Below are 25,986 nucleotides of genomic sequence, written 5' to 3'. Positions count from 1 at the left end.
TTACGCTAATAAACGTGAAAGAAAATATGTAACTACACAATGTACAATATAATAGAACCAATAAAGGCCAAGTCTTTTGTGCTCATCTTAACTGCTGAGATCTTGAAGATATAATTCGATCATACCGGTCCTCGGAACATTGTCATATTTTCATATTACCACATCTTCCAGGCCCGCCGGGACTCCATCCCGGTTTAGGCCTGTATCATTACATTGGCCGATCTTTCAGCATGACAGTTCTCCTTCTGATCCGTCATAGAGTAACCTGCAACTTATATAATTCAATTAGTGCAATATTATACACCGAATTAAATATCTCAATATTTTGATGCCACATTCGCCTTGTATGTCTTGCTTTAAGGCACTTTAGTTTCTACTTCAAGGTTTACTTTACTTATTGGCATACGATTATCAGATAGATTCGACTGCACTGCAGTTGGATTTCTTTTCTTTCGTGCCAAGCGATGACCATTCTCATTTTTCTTTTATATTGTTATCATATAAAACAACACCTAATTCATTACTACAATAATGTAGCTGTGTGCGTTTTTCTGATTGAGAATAATCTTAGCTACTTAACCTCTTCTTATAGTACTTCTGAGAATCGAGGAACATTCTCTTTGACATAACTGATCTCACGAGCGGGAATGTTCAATTAAGAATGAAATGCGTCCAATAATTAACACATTGCTGTCCGGCCCATCTGACGTATAACTGGCCCCTGTGGCCGGAAGGTTTTGGCAGAGACATGCAGTTATTGCAGGGTATCATAATTTAATAATTTTGGGTTCATTCACAGTTATATCTGTCCACTTTAAAGTTTTTGGTGAGATTTTATATTTCGGTTCATTCTGGTATTGATATATGTTTGATTCCTCCACCATATACGCCAACAAATCATTACAAATGAACAACTTGACATCACAACCTATATTTTCAGGTTCAGTCGGCGAAATTTTAACGCCAGGCGTCCACGAGAAAGACTCCAAAAACAGTATAATATCCTGTTAGGCCACTCACTGCCAGAAATAGGGAGAATATTATCAACAATACTTACATCTAGACCATCTTTGCTATCTGAAGCATCAGGTCATTGCTCACATGGTGCAATAAACGTGTCATTCAACGTATCACTTCCACATAAATGCATGACACTAGCACTAGAATTATCATTAGACAATTCATCTTCACTCTCCTCACAATCACGGGAAACATATGACAAATTATCAGCGTATAATTCATGTATAATATCACCAGGAGCCAGTCCACTGTTTTTGTTTACCGGGGCTGCCATTTTTGTTTACTAGCATTGATGGATACACGGAAGATATTCGAAGGCAAAAACAAATGCAACTGACGCACTAAAACGGGCAAAACCAGTACTAAAAGAAGCGCAGTTTTTCTACCATTTAGGCACATCAACGATAATCTCCAAATAGTTCCTTAATAACCGTTAGATGGCATCAGAAGACAGACATGCACAAACACGTATTTATACGTGATCGGCTGCAGAGCACCGTGCTTGGAAACACGTATTGATACGTGAGCGGACAGCATTGTGTTAATATCGTTGTTTCTCCCTCTAATTCTATTCGAGTCGATAGTTTCCTAAAGATTTCTCAATCATCTGTTCACGACGTAGACTTCTCCAGTTGGAGGTGTCTCTCCTGCAATGTGGACATTTCCAAAAATAAGTGGTGAAGAAGTTGCGATAATATCCAATACCAGACGCGTAAATGCTTCAAAATCTTCAAATATGTAAGAAAATGACTCAAAAAGTATACAATAATGTAACAGATTCCATAAAATGTCCAAATAATGACTATAATTGTATTAAATGATCTACAAATAGAAAATGGCAAAAAATGACAAAAATAATGACCTAATAAATTAGCATTTCTACAATGTGGAAATGATTAGGATTTCTGTACAAGTTAGCAATGTCTGTTGTGAACCAATTAAAAGATGATATATCATCAAACTCGTAGCCCTGCTAATCACCAGCACATTCAGATAAACTAAAACTGAGCACTAAACACGCATTTGATGTTGTTAATGATGACAAATCTTACCTATCATGTATTAGTAAATCTTTCGTACGTCATTGTACGATATGCATTATAATAACTGAACAGTAGGGTAAATTGACTTTTTGGGACATCCTGTATTTTTAGAGAACCCTTTTCTCGCAGTTTCTATTCCCGAAAAAGGCTTATCAATTTTGAGATATGTACAGACTTTTCTCATTAAAAATACGTACTGTAATCCTACCTGAAACAAATGTTAAGAGCAGGTCTAAGAATTTCCAACTTTTCCCTACAATAATTTTGTCTACAGGGACCTTGACAGTTTTAACTCTGACGTTATTGCCACTTAAGACAGTATAACCTTCATGTACTTAGTGCATATTATTAAAATACTTCAACATCTTATTTCTTTTCCAGATTCACGAAATAATCATCAAGCCAGTGGGTGAAATCCTGTAGATGGTGCTAAAGTGAATGGTTCCTGTGAGAGTGCTCCCATTGTTCTGTATGCAGCTATGTATTGAAACGATTCCTAATTTTAAAAATACACTGTTAAAGATAAACAAAATCAAGCATAATTTGATTTCTTGCCATTTCTTGCTTCGTAACTATAGGCTATTCATTCCAACCTGTATGGGACTGTCACCAGGATTACTTGATTCAGGAACTGGAAAAATCCAAAGAAAAATATCTCGATTTGTTCTGGCTGATTTCCGATGAAAGAATAGCCTTACAAAAATGTTGCAAAGTTTGGACTGGGAAGACTTCAGAGAAAGGAGACGAGCTGCTCGACTAAGTGGTATGTGCCGAACTGTCAGTGGAGAGATTGCGTGGAATGATATTATTAGACGAATAAATTTCAGTGGTATCTTTAAAAGTAGGATAGATCACAATATGAAGTTTAAGTTGGAATTCAAGACGACAAATTGGAGCAAATATTCGTTTACAGTAAGAGGAGTTAGGGATTGGAATAACTTACCAAGGGAGATGTTCAATAAATTTCGAATTTTTTGAAATTGTTGAAGAAAAGGCTAGGAACACAACACATGGGAAAATATGCCACCTGGGCGACGGCCCTAAATGCAGATCAGTTGTGATTGTGTGATAGTACATATATCACACCCTCGCACTATATTTAGAAGTGGGATATTATTGACAGTATGCGATTTATTATTATTATTATTATGATTATTATTATTATTATTATTATATTAATTCATTTGTATATTTATTCTTAATATTTTAACCTGGAAGATCTCCATATGCGGTATGAGTAATTTGTTTTGTACAACGACTGCGAAAATCATTGCTATCACAACTCAGAAAATTCGTATGACTCATGTGTATATCCCAAAGTCTGATGAGGTGGACTTGTTATTGTAGTCAAAAAGTTCCGATGACTCATGTGAAAGAGCCTAGTGTAAGTTGATGGTGTTATTTTCTTGGGGCCAGGAAGAGATTCAGGATGTGGTCTTGTCTAGAGCATCTACTCATGATTGGCTGGCCAGGATGAATCCAGACGGATCATATGAGAAGAAGGGGAAAACTGATGTCTATATAGGCATGCGATGATACGGCGAAGAAAAGATTGGTGCACTTACAACTTCTGATACGGTACTGGAGGGACATTGCTGTACTATATGGTACTGGACTTGACTTCAAACGTTTGTGAAGGATAGTTTTCTTATGTTTATGTAACGTGACTGACCTACAATTGTGGAGTGCTTAGGCACTGAGTATTGTAGCACTTGTGGTGGCTTGGTATAAAATGTCGGTGAAAGCTGTGGGGTGCTATATCTCAGACTTTCCAGAATTTACGTTTTAGAACGACAAACGTGTGTTGCTCAAGTGAATATATCCTCAAAACAAGTGTTAGAGTCAGTGAACACAGAATCATGAGGTACAGTATTGTAACAGGAAGGCCTAAGTCCTGGCACATATAAATTATAAACTTTATTTTCTAACATACAATTCAGTCCCGCTGTATGAACAGCTGTGTAAGAGAATGTTCTCGTATCTACTGCACGACACAAATGAGAACGCGAGTTCAGCAAGGTCTAGTGACGTCACCGCCGCCCGAAGTTTACTTCCCCTACAGAAGCTTCTCGGCTATTTTACGAACTTTTTAACGCCTGGACCGATTAACACTAGACCAACGCTGAATTATAGCTACTATTCTGAAAGTAAAACCCTGCAAATTTGGAGTCAATCCGTCCAGTGGTTTCTGAAATATGACAATTTAAAGTTTGGGAGAAATACTCGCCCCTTATCACCTGATTCCAAGCGCTGCCCGCCTGACGTGTATATATAGGCCACTGGGCCAAGGCCATAGACAGTGCAGTGCAGTCCTGTCAGTGCAATGTGTGCACAGTGTGTGTAGAAAGTATGCTCCGTCGCGATTCGCGAGGACATAATAGTGGCCGTGCTCAACCGCTGTTATAATAGTTAAAGAACGTCGTGCCGTACGTAAAGTTTCCGCCGCGCCGCGACGACTGTAAGATTATGGACGTTTTCAAGGTGAATTAGCGTGATATAATATTTGCAAGTTTATTATAGAGGTGAAGCTATAATAGGAAGTAAGACCAGAAGTATCTAATATTTCACTAACTAAAATACGACACCGTGAACTGTAGTAATTCCACATAATTCTAAACTGTACTAATATCATAAATCATTGCGTATGACAAACTGAAATAGTAATTTAAAACCACTTCTAAGACATATTTCCCTCACAGTGAACTGTGTTATACTCTATTTACTCGTCACAGAACAGGGCAAGAATCAACTAGTTTCATTGTGTAATTTCTCGATCATTCGATCACCACTGTGAGAAAAACAGTGCACCTTAAGAACTTTTTACAATAAGATTAAGTAGTACGGACTAGGGTGGTGTGAACACAACCATAAAATAGCCTTAATCTGTTAATGATACTCCATCAGAGACTGTGATAGATCACGTTTTCAAGTGCTTATGAACTGTTTATATAAAGACTGTGTTTCTGCAGCATGGACTGTGAATGTTAATTTAACGCCGTTAAATCAGTATAAGAGTAGAACTGTGTATTACGATGGTGTGTGATATTAATATCCGTAATATTTTCAATAGTGCCTATTGAAGTTTCCGTGTTCCGATATTACTTCCAAGAACCACGGAAATCTTGGCAAAAGCGTTACGAGATCCAGGTACTTCAAACGTCGCTTCCAACGAGGGATTTACATGATGTCTTCAGCTATGGTACCCATCGAGGGACGTCTACGAGGGAGTCTACGGTGATGAGTTCGAGTCTCATTCCGCACTCCGCGGAATGTTCCAGACACCGTACAGCACAACTCCCACATTAGTAAGCAGATCTTCACACAATCTGATTGAGTAATCACCACTGACTGACTTTTTACGGAGCACTTTGTTCAGTACAGTGCTATTATAAGTTATGCGTATGGACATTAATTCATAATTTCATCGTCAGTTAAAAAATTCATATTTTGCTATAAATTCCTTTCTAAGTCATTTAATTAATTGAAGTGCTTTATCCATTTCATCTTTTCAATTTAAACAAACTGAAATACATTCTGCAAGAGTTCAGATATTTAATTTATCTTTCCATGACAAGTGTGTGTTTATTTTGTGATTTAAAAATTTAGAGAGACTGTAGGCTATTCATGATCTACAGAAGAACTATAATTATTTTTGAAATTCTCAAGCAAACAGACGACAAGAAAATCATAACACAAATCTTTTCTTTTACATTTTGGCAAATATTAAATTAAGTTGCAATTGCAGGGTGATATATCTGTGGCTATTATTAATAAATTTTATGAAAAAAGGAATTACCATCTATTATTCGCCCTGCTATATTATCCATCTCTGTACCTGCTCCAAAAAACACCGGTCACTACGTGAGATCCTTCCCATGCTCAAACCCCAAAATCATTTCCTGGTACAGTATCTGTGTGATATAATAAGCGCCGATTATGAGAATCGGTATGGCGTGTTGATACAGTGACAGTGAAGGGTACTGATCTACATACATGTGCTTGTTCAACGGACTGTCTGCAAATGGTAGCTTAGTCCTCGCTTTCGCTTTCCCACTGTTTTAATTGATGTTGTTGTCAATATGGAGTCTTCCAGCAATATTTTGTGGCTGTATTATATATATCGTCGCTCGACCGGTAAAAGGTTGTATTCCACAAAGCTCTTCCTATCAATTATTCTCCTTAAGACTGGTCACGCCTCCCAGCCACGTATGGATATGCAGTCCATCAGAACAAATTTTGTTGTGTTCATTTTTCCTATGTCTATGATTAAACGAAAATGAACCTTACATCCATTGTACACTAGAAGTGCGTAAATACGTAATGCAAACGTACATTCATACAGTACCGAGCTGGATAGCTGCAGTCGGTTAAGTGCGGCCAGTATCCAGTATTCGGGAGATAGTAGGTTCGAACCCCACTGTCGGCAGCCTTGAAAATGGTTTTCCGTGGTTTCCCATTTTCACACCAGGCAAATCCTGGGGCTGTACCTTAATTAAGGCCACGGCAGCTCCCTTCCCACTCCTAGCCCTTTCCTGTCCCATCGTCGCCGTAAGACCTATCTGTGTCGGTGCGACGTAAAACAAGTAGCATTCATACAGTACCTACTGTAAGGTTCATTTTCTTTTACACATGGGCATAGTAAAATGAACACAACAAAATTTGTTCTGATGGACTGCATATCCATACGTGGCTGGGAGGCGTTACCAGTCTTAAGGAGAGTAATTGATAGGAAGAGCTTTGTGGAATACAACCTTTTACCGGTCGAGCGACGATATATATTTTGGTGTGTTGATGAGGTACTCATACACAGATTTTGTTGAGAATATGTTTGTTTGTTTTTTGAATCAGTGGAGTTATTGATGAACCTAGGTACAATCCCTACCTATTTAGTCGTTTTCAGAAGGTTAGGTAAGGTCTGAAGCAGATGTACCATTACGCAGGTTGTATGTACACTACCTGGGAGAGAAATAATTATTATCATGCTCTATTAAAATTCGAGGGATCCATTCTGGTGGACTCTGGCGCCCATGCTACGGACATTTCGATCGATTATTGTTATTAATTTAAATTAAAGTTTTTCAGTAATTATATTTATGATTATTTTATTATAATTAACAGTATATTACAGTTGATTGATATGGAGTTCAGAATTGGACTGTCAAAGCTTCTTCCAAGAACAGATTAGAAGCCTTTGGAATGTGGTTATATAGAAGAGTGCTAAGAACATCCCGCACAGATCTTGTAACAATAATGAAATGTTAAGGAGTGTGAGTTGGCAAACATCACCAAAGCCAGGAAAACAGCGTACTTAAGCTAATGTTCTATGAGGTAGAAAGTACAGGCTTCTACACCTCATATTACAAGGAAAAACAAAAGGAAAGCGAGGAGTTAGTAGGCCACCGACATCATCACTCCCAAACATCAAATATAACACTGATTAACTCTTCACGTTATTTAAGGAAAGGGATGCTTTCTGCAAGGTGTTCGCGCCAAATCTGGGGGACCGGACAGGGCACTTGAAGAAGGAGGATGAGAAGAAGAAGAAGAACATGCTTAGCCAGGAGCAATGCTGTACCTAGGCCTTGACTGTGCATATCGCCATCTAATCTTTACAGCACAAACTATTAGAAGCCAGTTGATCTCTACTCTTAGGGTGAAATCCCCCTATGAATGGGTGCAGTAGCGTAACATGCACGTATACCCTGTCTGTCGTAAGAGGCTACTAAAAGGGGACCCAGGAGCTCTCAACTTGCTAGCGTGTGTTGGCGACCACAAGACCCTTTAGCTGAGTCCACTTACTTGTGCCAGGCTCATCACTTTCATCTGTAATTCCAGTATGGCCTTTGATCCACATAAGATGAACTTCCTTTCCGTTTTATTTAGTTTGGTATATGCTACTTAGGATGCCCATGATGTATTTATTGAAACGACTGTTCCTGCATGGTCGTTCTAGTTTTTGAAGTGCACTCTTGGAGTCCGTGAGAATTAACATGTCCTGGCTGATTTAATGGCAAGTATTTCAACTGTGAATATTGAAGCTTCGTGGAGAAGGGAAAACATTTTGCAAGTGTTGAGTGCAAGGCAGTAGTACGCATAACCGACTCCTTCTTCGGTCTTAGACCCATCTGTGTATATTTGAGTATAACAGCCCCAATATGCATCGATGAAATTTGTTACTTTTTCGTTGATATTTGTATTGCAGATTATAAAATCTGGAAGATGAAATGTGTATGGTTGAAATACTGAAAGTTCATACCTCTGTCGAAATACTGGAAGCGATGTATCTTGAAGAGTAATGGGTATTGTGTACTGTAATTTCTTGATGCTTTTGACCAATAGAGGTGTCCGTAGTCTTCTGTTTGTTCCTCTGTCACACAGTGGAAGGAGGCGGTGCAGTTTAGATGTGAGAGGGTGGCTAGTTATGGACGAGCTTTGCAGAAGAAAGTTGTTGGCAAGCAGATCTCGTCTTATCTGAAGGGGAATTTCTTTATCCTCTACCAGTAGTCGTTAGTAGGACTTGCATTCATGGCTCCGAGACATATTCTGAGTGCGCGGAACTGTAGGACATCTAGTTTTTGAAGAACATACTGCGGTGCGTTGCCGAAAAAGATGGAACCTTAATCTAGTACAGATCGTATTAACGATCGATATAATAGTAGTAGAACGGATGGGTCAGCTCCCCACCAGACTCGACATAATGCTCTGATGATGTTTAACGTTCGGCCCACTTTAGTTGCCAGGTACTCGACGTGGGTTCTCCATGTAAGTTTACTTTATAGGTATAAGCCTAGTAGCTTGGCTGAATTCCGTAAGGGGAAGGAATATGGCCCAAGATGTACATATGGTGATGTTGAGTGGAGTTTCTTTCGAGTGAAGACAATAATAGAGGATTTTGTTGGGTACAAATTAAGACCTGTTTGAAAGGTCAAGGTGTGGAGTTTCCTTGTAGCGTCATCTAGCCATACACATGTTAATCAAAGTGACTGAGATGATGCGTAGATACATACGTCATCTGCATACTGTAGAACTTTGACTGTTTGTCTAAACATGTGATCGAGATCTGCAGTGTAGATGGCATGCAGTAAAGGACTCAGTATAGCACCCTGAGGGAGTCCTTTTCTTACTACTCTGGGCCCATACAAGATGTTATCTTGGGTTCGAATATAGATTGTCCTCCGGAAAAATAAATTATGTATACCTCGCACGTATATTTCGGGAAGACCCAGGTCTTGTAGCATTTCTGGAAGTACTTGTATAATAACGCTGTCATATGCCCCAGATATATCGAGGAATATGGCGGTAAGGTAACCATAGTTTAGAAATATAAGTTCGATGTCCGTAGTCAGAATACTGAGATAGTCGTAAGTAGATCGACTTTTTCGGAACCCATGTTGAGAGCGAGGCAATAAATTGTGAAACTCTAACCACCACTCCAGACTAAATTTCAACAGGCGTTCAAAAGTTTTAGCGATGCATGAAGATAGAGCGACGGGTCTGTAAGAAGAAGCTTCGTTCGGATCTTTACCTTGTTTTAAAATTGGGACAATAATCTGCGTCGTCAAGTCGTCGTGAAAATTGTTTTCATTCCAAATATTATATGTGAAAAGTAATAGCAATATTTCCTTGGCGTTGCGAAATAAGTTAGAAAGCATGCAATAATGTATATGGTCATATCCAGGCGCAGAGTTAGCAGTAGTTTTTAAAACATGTTCTAATTCATGTAACGTGAAAGGTGATGTAAGAATATCTTGCGTAGGGCGGGAAAGTTCCAACTGTTGACGCTGTTTTGAGGGAAGCGAGGTCGTAGGTGGAGCAGTAAGATCTGAAAACTCTTATGTCTAACATTGAAGTGCTTTAGGGGCTGGTGGTTTTTTCTTCATTTTGTTAACCAGTGACCTTATTTGCGATAGGGGTGTATTTTTGGTCAGTTTTTCACAATAAGATCTCCAGCTATTCTTCTTTACCCTTTTCAGAAAGCGTTTGACTGCCGCATCTATATTCTTGTAATTGAGGAAATTTTCCATTGTAGTTGCTTGTTTTAACTTGCAAGGGCCTGATTTCTCTTCGCTATCTGTCGACTGCATTCGGAATTACACCATGGAGTAGGGAATCTTTTTGAGATGTTGGTTTGTTTTCGTTCAGGAATGGATATAGCGGCAGCTAAATTAATGGTGTGTACGAAGGCGTTGTATTTATCAAGTGTGTTTTTTGATGTAACACAGAGTGTATATTTGCGTCTATCACCCTTCTATATTTGACCCAGTCAGCGTTTTGAACGTTCCATTTAATAGTGGGTTTGACTGGTGAAGGACGAAATGGTAAAACAGGCGAAATGGTGATAGCATAATGATTAGAACCCATCGGATTCGGCAAGATTTTCCAATGAAAATCAGATGATATATTAGAAGAAAAAATGGTTAGGTCGACAGCGGAGGGACGTTGTCCCGGTACTGGTAACAGGGTAGCCGATCCATCTTTTAATACAAATAAATTGAACTCAACTACTATTTGTAAGACAGCCTCGCCATATGTATCATTTATCTCGCAACCCCATGTTGTGCTATGTGCGTTATAATTACCACTAAATAGGAAAGGTGGCTCTATCTGCTGCGTAAGCCGATACCATTCTTGAAGCTGATTTTTTGTTCGTGGTGGGCTATATAATGAGATCAATGTAATATCTTGGTTGTTAGTGCGAACTCTTGCGGCAACAGTCTGAAAACTTGCAATCTGCGAGTGATCAATTACTGCTTATATGTATGGAATTGTATTCTTTATTAATATTGCAACCCCTCCATAACCGTCTTCTCGGTCCTGTCGAATGGAATTATAGCCAGGAAAGGTTACGTTCTTAAGCCAAGTTTCACTCAAGGTTGCTAAATCAATACCTTCAGTGTATGAAACTCTCTGTAAAATCTCTTTATTCGCAAGTACGGATCGTTCGTTCCATTGAGGTATTTTATTCATTATCTGAAGTAAATATACTTGCGGTCATGTTATGTATTATGGCGGGGTTAAAGGCCTCGGGCGTTGTAGATTGAGCTTGATTAATGAGGAGCATGATAAGATTAAGATGCTCATAATTTTGGGAGGTGGTTTTCAAGATGTTATGTGGTCGTGGGGGATAGGGATTGTGGGATATTGGTGTTACAGGAAAATGTGGTGGAATATACTGACGTTGTTGAATAGATGGATAAGTAGGTTTCGGTGTAGATGGGGCAGGAGTTCTCTGCGGCCGATGCAACTGCTATTGTGTGCGAGGATGCACACTCATCGGCGTTTGTTGTCTTCGAGGAGGCATTATTTGTTGTTGATGGTGCTGTGAGATTAACGGCGAGTTGGTCATGTTGTTTACTTGCTGAGAACCCTGTTCTGGATGCCGAGACTGCATGTTAGCCGGCGGAATATCCGTGCGTGCTACATGTGGCTGAAAGTCAGCTTGAGACGGGACCGCTGATTGTGAGAGAGGAGGGAATTCTTCACTGCTTTGTAAATTGAAAGACGGGGCCATTACAGCAGTAGAATAATTCCCGTTATGGTACATATGGATTGCTACTTCTTGAGATGCATTATTCTGAGCCATAAGGTTTTTGATTTCGAACCATTTCTTGTACTCGGGATAATCCCTATCAGTGGCTAAGTGTGGACCGTGGCAATACATGCATGTTGGTGGTGCAGTGTCAGAACAAGTTCTAACGTCGTGGGGTCCCGCACACCTAATGCAGCGTTGTTGTCCTCTACATTGCGTTACTGAATGGTTATATCTTAAACAACGGTGACACTGCATCACTGGAAAGATGTAAGGTTGAACTTCGCATCGTGTTCCTAGGATGTGAATATGTTGAGGTAGGTGTTGGGCTCGAAATGTTATGAGGCAGACTGGAATTGGTCGCGCGTCTCCATTGGGGAGCTTCTTTGTAAATCGTTTCACTTGGGAAACGGGAACAGCACTCTGAATATCCTTTAGAATTTCATTTTTACTAAATGTCGTGTCGAAATGAAAGAGCTTGATCCACTGAGTGTTTTTAGGTCAAAACGAACTCCGTACCTCAATCAGAACCAAAGATATGATTGCTTCAAAGAGACAAAAAATTGAAAAAGTCAAATAATTTGAGGAAGGCGGACGTAAAGTGATGTATAGTACCTGCTGAAAAATCTGTGCATGAATACCTTTCAGTTAAAAAAAAACAATGAAGGAAATCGACCGGATAGAATGGCCGGACTGACTCACTTCAGTTTTCATAAAACAATGTAATATATAGATCATAAGTGGCGTAATCTAATCTTTACACTGTTCAGATCCGAAATTACTGCATGGCTAGTGACAAAGCGATTGGTATGGATTCGTTAGGTCCGGCTAGTTACAAAACCATTGATCTGTGAAGAAGCAAATATTAACCTCTTGACAAAGCCATCGGTCTGTGAACAAGCAAACGTTAGAAGCCGCAAAGCAAAGCGGCTTTAGGTCTCTATTTCTTATTAATATTCAATCATAAGTCGCGCGGCTTTAGGCCTCTATTTCCTATTCATATTAAAGCATACGTAGCGAAATCTATGCTTTCAAGTGTGTTCTGAATCGTAATTACTGCATAGCTACGTCTCAACTATTTCAACATGTTATTATTTCTCTTTGGTGTGTTCATATATAATGGTCGCTGGCGGTGGCACGAATGGACTCTGCCATCGCCTGAAGATTTGCCCTAATAAACGTCATTCCCATAATTCAAGACAGCCAGATTTTTTTTGGTCTCACATATAGATCTTCCTGTCCCAGGACCTAAACCTGGTCCCTTTACATGTATGTATCTGATTTTTTTAATTAAGGAGAGAGAAACTCACCTAAGGTAAGTTTCTTCTGACCTTAAAGATATTCGCTATCGGGGAGAAATCGTATCCGGTCATGTATAAAATACATGATCGGAATGAAAAACCCCTACTTTAACACGCATCAGTTTTAGCTTTTTAGCCACGGTCCTCGGGTTTTACGCCTAGTAGGCAATTTTTGAAATTTGGAAAAGTCTTCTAATCATGTTGATGCCGCGATCTTGAGGACCGGCAGGGATACGGCCTAATACACCTAGAGCTGTCTTGTCTATGAACTTGCGTATTTTTGGTATTTGTAGGGAGGTGTGTAGTCTTCGTACATTCGTGAATCGTGGGGAGTTGGTCATAATGGATATGACCCTGTTTTACACGACCTGCAGTGCTCTAATATATATCTTGGGGATATATCCCCAGACTTGGCAGCTGAACATTAAGAGAAGCCTAATGCAGGCTAGGTACATCGTCTTTTTGAGTTGAACAGGCGGGAGGGTACAGAGCGGACATACGGACTTTCGCTCTAGCGGTGGCCTGAGCAATATGATCTCTGCATAAAAGTCTCCTATCCAGGGTCATTCCCAAATATCTTGTCCTGGGTTGCCTTAGAAGGGAGGTATTGTTAAAAGTCGGTGGCGGGGGATCTATTTTGAGTCTAGTAAAGTTCATGGCAACCGTCTTCGTCGCGTTAACGTCGCACCAGTCCTCAAAGAGTTTTAAATATTCAGATAAATATTTAAAGCTCAGATGCCGTTTAGCTATAACGTAAAGTGTAACATCGTGTGCGTACTGCGCTATACGTTCGTGTGGTAATCTTGGAAGGTCCTTCACCATGAGGCTGTAGAGCACCGGTGAAAGTGTGCTGTCTTGGGGTACTCCCACTTCCACTACGCGAATGGAGGAGCACTCACCATCTACACTCACAAAGAACGATCTTCTGTCCAGGAAGCTGGCTACCATTCGAGTCAGGTAAGGCGGTACATGGGCATCAAAGTGCATTTTATATAACAATAATGGGTGCCACACTGTATCAAATGCATGTTCGATGTCCATGAATACAGCAGGGACCGGCTGCCTGATATCTATGGCAGTCGTTATGTCGTATACCAGTCGTAGTACCTGTAGCCGGGCACTACGTTTTGTTCTGAACTCGAACTGCTCGGGTCGTATTATGTCATGACTGTTGAGGTGAGAATTGAGGCGTCTTAAGAGGCATTTCTCAAGTATCTTTGAAATATGGGACAGCAATGAGATGGGTGTATAATTTTGAGGGAGAAGATAGTCCTTTCCGGGCTTCGGGATCATTATTATCTTCGCTATTTTCCATTCAATAGGGAAGTAGCCAATGGAAATGCAAGCATTGAAAATATCTGCCAAAAATTTCAATGCATTGGGGGGCAAATGTTTTAAGTGCTCTGTTGTTACACTATCTGGGACTGCGGCTTTGCCCTTTTGTAGTTGTCTGATGATCCGTCGAGTCTCCATAGAAGTAATTGTGTCAAATTCGTTCATGGTCGTTGTCCACTGTCTTCTAAGTTTCGAAACATTTCGCGGAATATTGTCATGAATGTTAACAATGTCTTCGTCGTCCGTAGCCCATTGGCTGTGAATTGACTCTCTAAAGTATCTGCGAAAGCCTCGGCTTTTTTTGCTGTAGATCTGGTAAGGGAGTGAGTGACGCGCCAAATGTCACTGCCGCTCTTAGTTAAGGTCGCAGTTAGCGACTCCCATCTTTCAATCTTACGTTCAAGTAGTCTGGCCTGTATAACTTTCTTCAATTGTTTGAATTCTTCTTTATCAGCAGGGTCCCGAAATCTCTGCCAGCGCTTCCTGACATAATTTTTAATTTGGATCAAATCCTTAAGGAGATCTGGTGTCTGAGTCTGGTTGTCTGGTGACTGGTTGTGAAACCCTGTTCTGTTGGCACCAGGTGGAGGTATTCCTGTGTCGTATTGCATTACGCATTTTATGAATAAAATGAGTAATGGCAAAGTCTATTTTGTCTTTAGTCTCGAAAGTGAGCCTGGTATTAATATTTTTATAGATATGTCGATTATATCTAGTAAAATTAATACCAGGTCTGACGTCAGGTAGAGGCGCTCTCTGATATGTCCACGTAAGATTAAAAATGATTGGTGCATGATCTGAATTTAGAACTCTGTGTACATTAACCTCAATCGAGTTGTAATAATTTTTACACAGAACAACGCCTAAAATGTCTGGTTTTAACCTTGATGACCACGGATTGTACGTGGGTTCATCAGAGGTGTAAATCAGAGCATTATCATCATGCAAAAAACTAGCTAGAATCCTTCCCTTTGGATTGGTAGTTCTACATTTGAAGTCTATGTGCTTTGAATTAAGGTCGCCGGCTACTATTATCGGAACCCTATCTTGTTGGTTTAGTAAAAAGTCCAAGTCTGCTGGTTGCGGAGGACTTTTAGGTCTTGAGTAAACGGAATATATACGATAGTGGAGGTGGTTCAGTTTTACCTCTACACCGATACATTCCATAGTCATGTCAGAGGGGAAAAGTATCACGTGATGTACTATCTTCGATTTAATACATGCGGCTATTCCACACTTAGGCGTCGGTCTGTCGAGTCTGTATACTGCCATGTTACGTAGTTTAAAATTTATATACGGTTTAAGATAGGTTTGCGATAACAGTAAAACATCGTTGTTATTGTCCGAAACGAAGGCCTCGAGCTCAAGTCTTTGGTCAGTCACACCTTCACAATTAAAAGCACATATAGTGAGTCCATAATCAGACAGTCGCCTACTCTGAGTCATAATAACTCATGAAGGCGTTAAATAGTACCTCTATTTTACTAAATATATCGGTACACTCTCTGAGCTTAATAGCGGTTTCACGTAATATGAGAACTAACGTGGGGAGGTTAAGTTCCCTTAAGAAAGACAAAATTTATCGTATACCGGAGAGGTCACTTATCGTCACTCCTGGAGCAGAGGAGGCAGGAGGGGCGTCTCCTCCTGAAGGATTCGCAAAAGAAAAGTCACTAGTGACCTGTCTAGCTTGCTGGATAATCGTGCGTTTTTGCGCAGGTGATGTCTGTTTCCTAGCCTCCACCTGCTTAACAAATAACTGGCACCATTTCCAAGAGGCAGGATGATCGCCACCACAGTTAACACAGTGCGCCTTTTCCTCGGGTTTAAGCGGACATTGATTTGGAGCATGTGCGGAACCACACTTTACACACCTCAAAGGCATGTAGCAATAGTTAGCTGAGTGGCCTAACCGCTGGCACTTATGACATTGTACTGAGGTATTGCCACTTTTCAACGCCTCAATTTTCACTTTACAGCCGCAGGTATACCGCACGCTCTAAATCGTCTCCGAGAATTCTCCCCGGGGAAGTGTCAGGGAGAATACTGGGAGTTTGATAACTCTCGTACTGTCGTCTCTTTTTGAGAACTGGTGCACATCTATAGGTGCATATCCTAATTCTGTTAGTTCCATTTTTACATCGTCAATATCGACGGTCTCGGTCAGATTTCTTATAATAACTTTTAATGGTCTGAGGTGGGGTAACTGATGGGTGTAGTGGGGAGCATTTGAATTTTTTTAAGTATGTTTTCAACTTCTTGTAATCCTCGATGTTATCAGCGTGATATTTTAAGCAATCACGTTTATTGATTACTCGTAACTCCCCACTGAGAATGCCTTTAAGGTATTTAATATCACGGGAAAAATTAACTTTGTCGAAAACAATTACTGGGGGGCCCTACCTTTTCTGAGCACCGAAATGGGTTCTTCATCCATAGGTGAGACCTCACTTGGGACCGATTCGGGGTCCCGGGACTGTGAAGTTGAGGCCATAGCCTCCGGTTCACTTCTAGCGGGAGTCGCTTCTGTCTAACCAGGAACTCTCCTGGCAGAAGAGGATTGCTGATTACCGCACGGTTGGTTGCTCCCAGCGAGAATTGAAAAAGCATTACTTATTTTAATGGGCGCATTATTTTCTGATTAGTTGCGTTGTCCTTCTAACTCTTCCGGGGAATATAGCCTTTCTGGTGGATTTGGATTTAACTACTTTAGACTCGGAGGTGGAGGGGGTTGTTTTAACAACCTTGTTAGTCATAGTAGGTTCACAATTTGTCACTATAGATTGGGTAGTGACTTGAGAAGGGATGGCTGTAGAATTTGTGACTAATTTAAGAAGCTGGAGGATCTCTGGAATGAAGCCAAAGGTTCCAGGGTTCATTACATTAATCTGACTATCTACGGGAGCAGGTTTCACTACAGGGGTTGGGAGAGGAGAGAACTCGTCAAATGGTGGAAGTGGTGGGGTGTCATCTCCACCCTCATTAGAGGGAGCCCCAAAAATCATCGTAGACCCTTCCAAAAGAGCTATCTACACAGGTATATATATGCCACCACACTGTCACTAGAGCAGCACAACACACGAGTTCGGTAGGTTTTAGGGTTCACACAGTCACTGGGAATGTGCACTTAGTTTACTGCCACAGGCGATAGCTATGACAACTGTTCAATATCGCAATCAGTTCTAGAATGTAAGGATTCTCACACGAATTTCATTGCGACAGCACTTACTATGGGGACAATGGTGTATTAAATAAGCGTAGCGCAATGCCACTTGATCGCTCAGTCACTTCAGTTGGGAAAAGGAACTGGGGACCTTCTTAAAATGACTTACAGTCACTTCACTATTTAATGTTTCTTCTTTTACCACTTTTATTTGTAGTTTAATGTAACATAAATTTTTACCGCGTAATATGATCAATATGGCTGACAACAAAGATCAGATATTGTTATTCTTATTTATTTCATATGCTTATTCTTTTACATTGCCTCATTCTCTTAGGTCTTTTCATCGCGTAAGTTGGTCATAACTTCGGGCTGTCTTGAATTATGGGAACGACATTTCTTTGGCGTAACCTTCAACCAATGGCAGAGTCCATTCGCCCACCGTCAGCCATGATTACTATGTTATAAACTTGCGTGAGTACTACAGAAGTTTTACAAAAAACACAACCAGTGTACTTCCAAACAATAACAGAACCACACTGTTCAAAGAACTTATAGCTCATCGTGTGTACTCCATGGACTAATGCTGAGCCTCACGATTAGGCGCCATTTTTATTTCAAAATTGGTAGGAATTTTACAGCTGTTACAATGTGAAGTCATCATCATAGTCATCGGCTCTCTGATGATGAAGGGACTAATCAAATATCACAACCTCAACCATAAATTTACCAGGTGGTAGAGTTGATATATCTTTTAAGTTTTCTTTTATCTTCCAGTCACTACTGATCTGCATTTAGGGCAGTCGCCCAGGTAGCAGATTCCCTATCTGTTGTTTTCATAGCCTTTTCTTAAATGATTGCAAAGAAATTGGAAATTTATTGAACATCTCCCTTGATAAGTTATTCCAATCCCTAACTCCCCTTCCTTTAAACGAATATTTTCCCCAATTTGTCCTCTTGAATTCCAACTTTATCTTCATATTGTGATCTTTCCTACTTTTAGAGACACCACTCAAATTAATTCGTCTACTGATGTCCTCCCATGCCATCTCTCCACTGACAACTCGCAACATACCACTTAGTCGAGCAACTCGTCTCCTTTTTCCCAAATCTTCCCAGCCCAAACTTTGCAATATTTTTGTAACTCTACTCTTTTGTCGGAAATCGCCCAGAACAAATCTATCTGCTTTTCTTTGGAGGTTTTTTAGTTCCTGAATCAAGTAATCCTGATGAGGGTTCCATACACTGGAAACATACCATAGTTGAAGTCTCACGAGAGACAAATATGCTCTCTCCTTTACATCCTTACTACAACCCCTAAATGCCCTCATAACCATACAATTATGTGATTACCCAAATGAAGATATTTCTTTATATTAATACCTAGGTATATACAATGATCCCCAAAGGGAACCTTCACCCCATCAACGCAGTAATTAAAACTGGGAGGACTCTTCCTATTTGTTAAACTCACAACCTGACTTTTAACCCCGTTTATCATCATACCATTATCTACTGTCCATCTCACAACGTTATCAAGGTCATTTTGCAGTTGCTCACAAACTTGTAACTTATTACTCTGTAACGAATAACATCATCTGCAAAAAGCCTTATCTCTGATTCCACTTCTTTACACATATCATTGATATATATAAGAAAACGTAAAAGTCCAATAATACTGCCTTGAGGAATTCCCCTCTTAATTATTACAGGGACCGATAAAGCTCGCTTACTCTAATTCTCTGAGTTCTATTTTCTAGAAACAGAGCCAACCATTCCGTCACTCTTTTGTCAAGTCCAATTGCACTCATTTTTGCCAGTAGTCTCCCATGATCTACCCTATCAAATGCTTTGGACAGGTAAATCGCGATACTTTCCATTTGACCACCTGAATCCAAGATATCTGCTATATCTTGCTGGAATACTACAAGTTGGTATTCACTGGAATAACCTTTCCTAAACCCAAACTGCCTTCTATCAAACCAGTTATTAATTTCGCAACTATGTCTATGGCCTGAAATTTTCAGCTTTATGTCTATCACCCATTCCTATGTATATACAGGGGCTACTATAGCAACTCTCCATTCATTTGGTAAAGTTCCTTCATGCAATCAATAATCAAATAAGTACTTCAGATATGGTACTATATCCCAACCCATTGTCTTTAGTAAATCCCCCGAAACCTTATCAATTCCACCTGCTTTTCTAGTTTTCAGCTTTTGTATCTTACTGTAAATGTCATAGCTGCCATAGGTACATTTTAATACTTCTTTAGTATTAGTCACCTCCTCTATCTGGATATTATCCTTGTAACCAACAATCTTAACATTCTGCTGACTGAATAATTCTGCCTTTTGAAGATAATCGCATACACACTCGCCTTGTTCATTAATGGTTCCTGGAATGTCCTTCTTGGAACCTGTCTCTGCCTTAAAATACATATACATACATTCCATATTTCACTAAAATTAGTATGGCCGCCAATTATGATTGCCATCATGTTATCCTTAGCTGACTTCTTTGCTAGATTCTATTTCCTAGTAAGTTCCTTCAATTTCTTCTTACTTCCACGGCCATTTCTAACTCTATTTCTTTCCAACCTGCACCTCCTTCTTTGTCTCCTTACTTCTCTGTTATAATATAGTGGATCCTTGCCATACCTTGCCACCTTTAAAGGTACAAACCTATTTTCACATTCCTCAAAAATTGCTTAAACCCATTTCAGAGTCTGTTTATTTTTTTATTTACCGTTTTCCACCGATCATAATTACTTATTAAAAACTCCTCATGCCTGTTTTATCAGCCACATGGTACTGCCTAATAGTCCTAATTTTAAAATCTTACCTTCTTTCACAATTATTTTCAATTACCATGAAAACAGCTTCGTGATCACTAAGACCATCTATTACTTCGGTTTCTCTATAGAGCTCATCTGGTTTTACCAGCACCACATCCAGAATATTCTTCCCTCTATTTGGTTCCATCACTTTCTGAATCAGTTGGCCTTCCCATATTAACTTATTTGCCATTTGTTGGTCATGCTTCCTGTCGATCGCATTACCTTCCTAATTGACATTTGGTAAATTGAGATCACCCGCTACTATCGCATTCCTTTCCATATCATTTCCAACATAGCTGATTATCTTATCAAATAATTCTGAATCAGCGTCAGCGCTACCCTTTCCTGGTCTGTTCACTCCAAAGACATCAAGTTGCCTATTATCTTTAAAGATGAGCCTAATCCCTAGAATTTCGTGTTTGTCATCCTTAACTTTTTGTAGCTTACAAATTCTTCTTTCACCAGAATGAATACTCTCCCTCCTACCATTCCCATCCTATCTCTACGATACACTCTCCAGTTCCGTGAGAAAATTCTGCATCCATTATATCCCTTCTCAGCCATGATTCAACTCCTATTACAATATCTGGTAAGTATATATCTATTAAATTACTTAATTCTATTCCTTTCGTTACAAGACTTCTACAGTTGAGCACTAACAGTTTTATGTCATCCCTACTTGATTTCCAGTTGCCTGTTCCCTTAACACCGCTCCCTAGGCCACCCTGTTTCCCTGAAGGTATCTCCCTATAACCCTTTTAAACAATCTTCCTAACTTATATGTACCACTGCGGTTTAAGTGAAGGCCATCTGAGCGCAGATCCCTATCTCCTACCCACACATTAGGATCTAGAAATCTCACTCTCAGTTTCCCACATACCCACTCTATAGTCTCATTTAAATACCCAATCACCCTCCAGTCAGTATCCCTCCTACACAGTATTCCACTGATAACAATCTCCGCTTCCTAAACTCCCCCCCCCCCTATCGTCGCCATAAGACCTATCTGTGTCGGTGCGACGTAAAGCCCCTAGCAAAAAAAAAACTTCTCCCGTGCTGCATTTACCAGGTCCCACACATCCCCAACTATTTTGCTATTATACCCGCTTGTCTTACCTTGTTAGCACCAACGTGAAACACTGCCGCCTACCCGTTTCCCTCCTCCTTCTCTTCTACTTTCCTCAACATCTGACTTAACCTAATTCCTGCATAACACTCTACCCTGGTACCCTTTCCTCCACACACATTCCCCACATGTCTAACGATGGAATCCCCCATGACCAGAGCCTCAACCCTACCCACCTCATTTGATTCCCTCTCTTCCTGGTCAGTCCCATCTTCCCTGACAGCTGCAGAAGCTACGTCCTCCTCCCTTTTCTCCATCCCATGTCCCTGTTCCATCTGTCTTTTCCTATCCACTACTCCACATTTCCCTTTCCTACCTCTTGCCTTTCTCCTACTTCCACACTTCTCGGCAACAGTTCCCTGTTCCTCATCTTCCCTCGGTTGTTCTACCTGCAGTGACTCGTACCGATTTCTCACCGATACCTGTCCTGAATTCTGATCCTGAATGGAGCCCTTAGCCTGCAATCTCCTTCCCCTTAAAGCATTAGACCACCTGTCTTCTACAATTGCCCCTTTCCTTCCCATCCCTCTATTACACCTACTGTATCCTGTACATTTTTGAGGGAGGCCTACTTTCCTTCCTGTCCTCTGCAAAGCAAAGCAAAGTCATCTCCGTACAGGCCATGAATCCCCTTGGAGAAGTGGAAAGCTTGATGGGGTAGAGTGGTTAGCTCTACGCTCGGCCGCCTTTGCCCCCAGGAATTATCCTGGTACTCATTTTTGGTGTAGGCTGAGTGAACCTCAGGCCCATGTGCACCTCCGGAAGTGGAAATCTCGTTTCTTAAATTTTACGACTTCCTGACGGGGATTCGAACCCACGTCCTTCCGGGCGAACCGAGCACGCCTTTACCGCCTCGGCCAGAGAGAATCCTAATTATCTCCCTCAAGCTCCCCAACTCCTCCCTCATACTCCTTAATGCCTGGCCACACCCACAGTTCCTACACTCGCATTCCTTAGCCATTCTTTACTAAATAATGAAAAGAAAGGGAAAATAAGATAACTTATTCTGTGCAAAATAAGAATGAAAGGAAAGAAATATTGTCTAGGTTAGTTCACAAAGATCACACGACAATAATTAATCTAGGCTACTACTACTACACTGCAATACTACTTAATTGTACGATTTTTTATTCATACAACGCGGTAACAGGATGAAAATTGCTATTAATTACTGGAAACAGAGAATAATACACAAGAATGACCAATTCTTAACTGCAGTTAAGGCTACCCTAATTACAACAACAGAATTCTATTAAGAGAGTTACCACAGATACCACAGAAACGGTACTATACCACACAAACATTTCACAGTAATAGGATAAACACACTATTTTCTAATAAGATACTAGAATACACTACAATAATTTTAAACTACGTTCAGACTAAGTATATACAGATACTACAATACACTGCAATAATTTTAAACTCCTTTCAGACGTATTCTAATTACAACAGGTTATTACCAAGCACAAACAGAAAAGAAAATTACCATTAAATTTCGAAATTCGCAAAACTATTCAAAATTATAGAACAGGCACTCTAATTTCTAATAAGTTACTATACTACACTACAATAATGTTTAAACTAAGTTCAGACGTATCCTAGATTATTACTAAGCGCAAATAGAAATGAAAATTCCAATTAGGCATAAAATTAGATATTCGCAAGAACTACCGGTAGGTAGGTACTCAAAGATTACCAACAAAGTGAAACACGTAGACAGATTAATATTAGTACTGTATACTTTATCCTACTATGCTGTAATAGGAATTAAACCTGCCGTTTGCCCAAAAATACACGCGAATATAACAGGCAAGATACTATCTAATATACCGTATCTGCACTACAACTGGGCAGCGTACAGACAGGCGTCAGGAAGGGCATCCGGTCATAATATCTCACTACGAGGAATCTTCTCGCCTCATACCCGACCCCGTAGAGAAACGGGATAAGGGATGGACGTACAATGAGAATTTTCAAATAGGCATTGAGTTTGTACTCGTGTAGATGAACCTAGCGATAGCTCGAAGAACCTTGTTTAGTTGAGAAAGCTCCGATAATTTACATTCACTCATTTATTTATTTATTTATTTATTTAATTATTCTCTAAATGCTAAGCCTTGTCAAAAAGTACTGCTTTCAGCAGTACTCCTTAGCTCTGTATATTAACTCCAGCTCATTCTCGTGCAGGCCCCGTGTGCCTCTTATCCGGAAGCCCCGGGTTCGATTCCCGGCCAGGTCAGGGATTTTTACCTGGACCTGAGGGCTGGTTCGATGTCCACTCAGCCTACGTGATTAGAATTGAGGAGCTATCTGAAGGTGAGATGGCGGCCCCGGTCTAGAAAGCCTAGAATAACGGCCGAGAGGATTCGTCGTGCTGACCACACGACACCTCGTAATCTGCAGGCCTTCGGGCTGAGCAGCGGTCGCTTGCTAGGCCAAGGCCCTTCAAGGACTGTAGTGCCATGGGGGGGGCGTCATTCACTTAGCCAAATTTACAAAATGGCACTCTCTTTAGACGTCCCCTTCTCCTCTTCCCAACAACTTTTCCTTTCATAACACTGTCTGATGATGTGCCCCAGAGATCATATGCATTTTTTCACCAACTTCCTTCAGAATGTGGTTCTTACATTTCCTTTGTAGCCACATCTCTGCTGATACCAATACATTCCTTGTTTTCCCAATGACCAACTTCCACATCCATATGTGAGTTCACTTCAGACAATCTTTGCACTAATACATTCCTTGTTCCGAATTTACGTACTTATCGGTTACCATATATTTTTCGCTCTGGAAAGCTTTCTTTATATTCTCTTCTTCACCTCATGGACACTTCTTCTATCACCGATGATGTTTACGAGATAGAAAATTTGGCTTGTTTGTTCAATTTTTGAATTTTCTATAATTATTTCAGCTTGAGGTTTTTGTTATACCTGCGAATTTAAAAACTGCTAAACAGGCAGCAAAAAGACACTAAAATCTTGAAAATATGCCCTAAAATCTTTAAAATTAGTATTATTTTAATTTAAATCCTTCCACAATTAATACGGTACTGCCCAGTCACAAGCCTTTCATTTTCGGTTTCCCGTTGGAAATCGTATTTGAGGCGTACAACTGCAAGTTGTACCAAGTCGAGAAATCGTAGATCTAATATCTATCATGCTTAGTGAAAGACAATTCGAAGTGTTTCTAGGTAACAATAAAAGCCACAAACGAAAACTAAATAACGGTCTACCACAGGGATCTGTCTTAGCACCATCGCTATTCAATTTGTACATTCATGACCTACCAAACACAACATCAACTAAGTTCATATATGCTGATGACATCGCATTGATAGCACAGAGTAATAACTTTGAAGACGGTGAACAAATTCTGACGGAGGACCTTAAGATGATGTCAACTTTCTTTAAGACCCGGAGATTGATCCCCAGCACAACAAAAACTTAAGTCTCTTGTTTCCATGTAGCGAATCGTGCTGCATACTACAAACCAAGAGTTCTGCTCAACGGACGAAAGCTGAGGTATAATCCTTTCCCAAAATATCTTGGAGTCACTTTAGATAGAACCCTGAGCTACAAAGAGCACATCACTAAGCTTTCTCATAAAGTCGCCGCAAGAAACAACATACTGCATAAGCTCTGTGGTACCTCCTGGAGAGCCTCTGCTGATTGTCTACTTTTAACTGGCATTAGCCTTGTCTACTCGGCTGCTGAGTACTGTGCTCCTGTCTGGTCGGGAAGTGTACATGTGAAGAAGGTAGACACAAAATTGAACGATACAATGCGTTGCATTACTGGTACCATCAAATCAACTCCATGTCACTGGTTATCTGTGCTGAGTCACATCCCTCCACCTCACTTAAGACGGAAGCAAGCTCTGTTAAGGGAAGCTAAGAAAATCTTTGCATTACCCTCTTTGCCACTGCACCAGGAATTCTGCCATCCGTCACAGCAGCGACTTCATTCAAGAAGACCAGCAAGTGTCACTGCAGGTCAACTCATTGCAGATGGATTTGACCTAACTGAAAGCTGGAAGCATGAGTGGTCAACAAAAGCATTGGGAACAAGTGCCCACCATCTTGATCCCACAAAGAAGCCAAACGGTTTTGACCTACCGAAGAACCTCTGGTGCCGTATCAACAGGTTAAGCACTGGGCATGGTTGTTGCAATTATTTCAGGTACAAGTGGAGTTGGACCGATGTGAGATTGTAACCTAGAAGAAAAGATGATTGAGCACCTGGTCCAACGCTGTCCTCTTAATTCGTACCCTGGCACTCCTGATGATTTGTTCGCTCTCACACCTGGTTTACTGAATAGATGAGAAGGATGGACATCAAAGTTTGATTTTGCCTTGTATATACATATATATATATATTGTATAAAATCACCATACGACTAAATATATAAACAACTATAAGGCTCCGAAATGAACCTCTATTAAATCGTCTGTATTATATTTGAACAAATAAATCATACACATTTTGCCCAATAGCCGGTATTTGATTTTTAATACTAATTTTGACATGCGATTGGGATAGCACTTCAACCAGTTTTAGCATTAACACTATTGCACAATATTATGAAAAAGAAAAACTTGCCCAGTCATCTAGTGGCACACACTCTAAGT

General features: G+C 40.2%; 1 protein-coding gene across 2 annotated transcripts in view; it reads left to right on the top strand.

The window, feature by feature from the left end:
* LOC136885923 (dehydrogenase/reductase SDR family member 11) overlaps positions 1 to 25,986 on the top strand; it is a 96,245-nt gene that overhangs the window by 42,052 nt on the left and 28,207 nt on the right. Inside the window, exon 6 of one of the 2 annotated variants that reach the window (XM_067158622.2) lies at positions 2,445 to 2,620. The exons of the other annotated variant lie outside the window; for it this stretch is intronic. Coding sequence (XP_067014723.2) covers positions 2,445 to 2,486 — 42 coding nt within the window. The 3' untranslated portion in view covers positions 2,487 to 2,620. Of the gene's footprint in view, positions 1 to 2,444; positions 2,621 to 25,986 lie in introns of those variants that run through there. 2 annotated transcript variants of the gene reach the window in all.

Source organism: Anabrus simplex, chromosome X (genome assembly GCF_040414725.1).
Source record: "Anabrus simplex isolate iqAnaSimp1 chromosome X, ASM4041472v1, whole genome shotgun sequence".
In the NCBI taxonomy this organism is placed as follows: domain Eukaryota; kingdom Metazoa; phylum Arthropoda; class Insecta; order Orthoptera; family Tettigoniidae; genus Anabrus; species Anabrus simplex.
The sequence above is the reverse complement of the archived record's forward strand: the minus strand, read 5'-3'. Positions and strand labels throughout refer to the sequence as shown.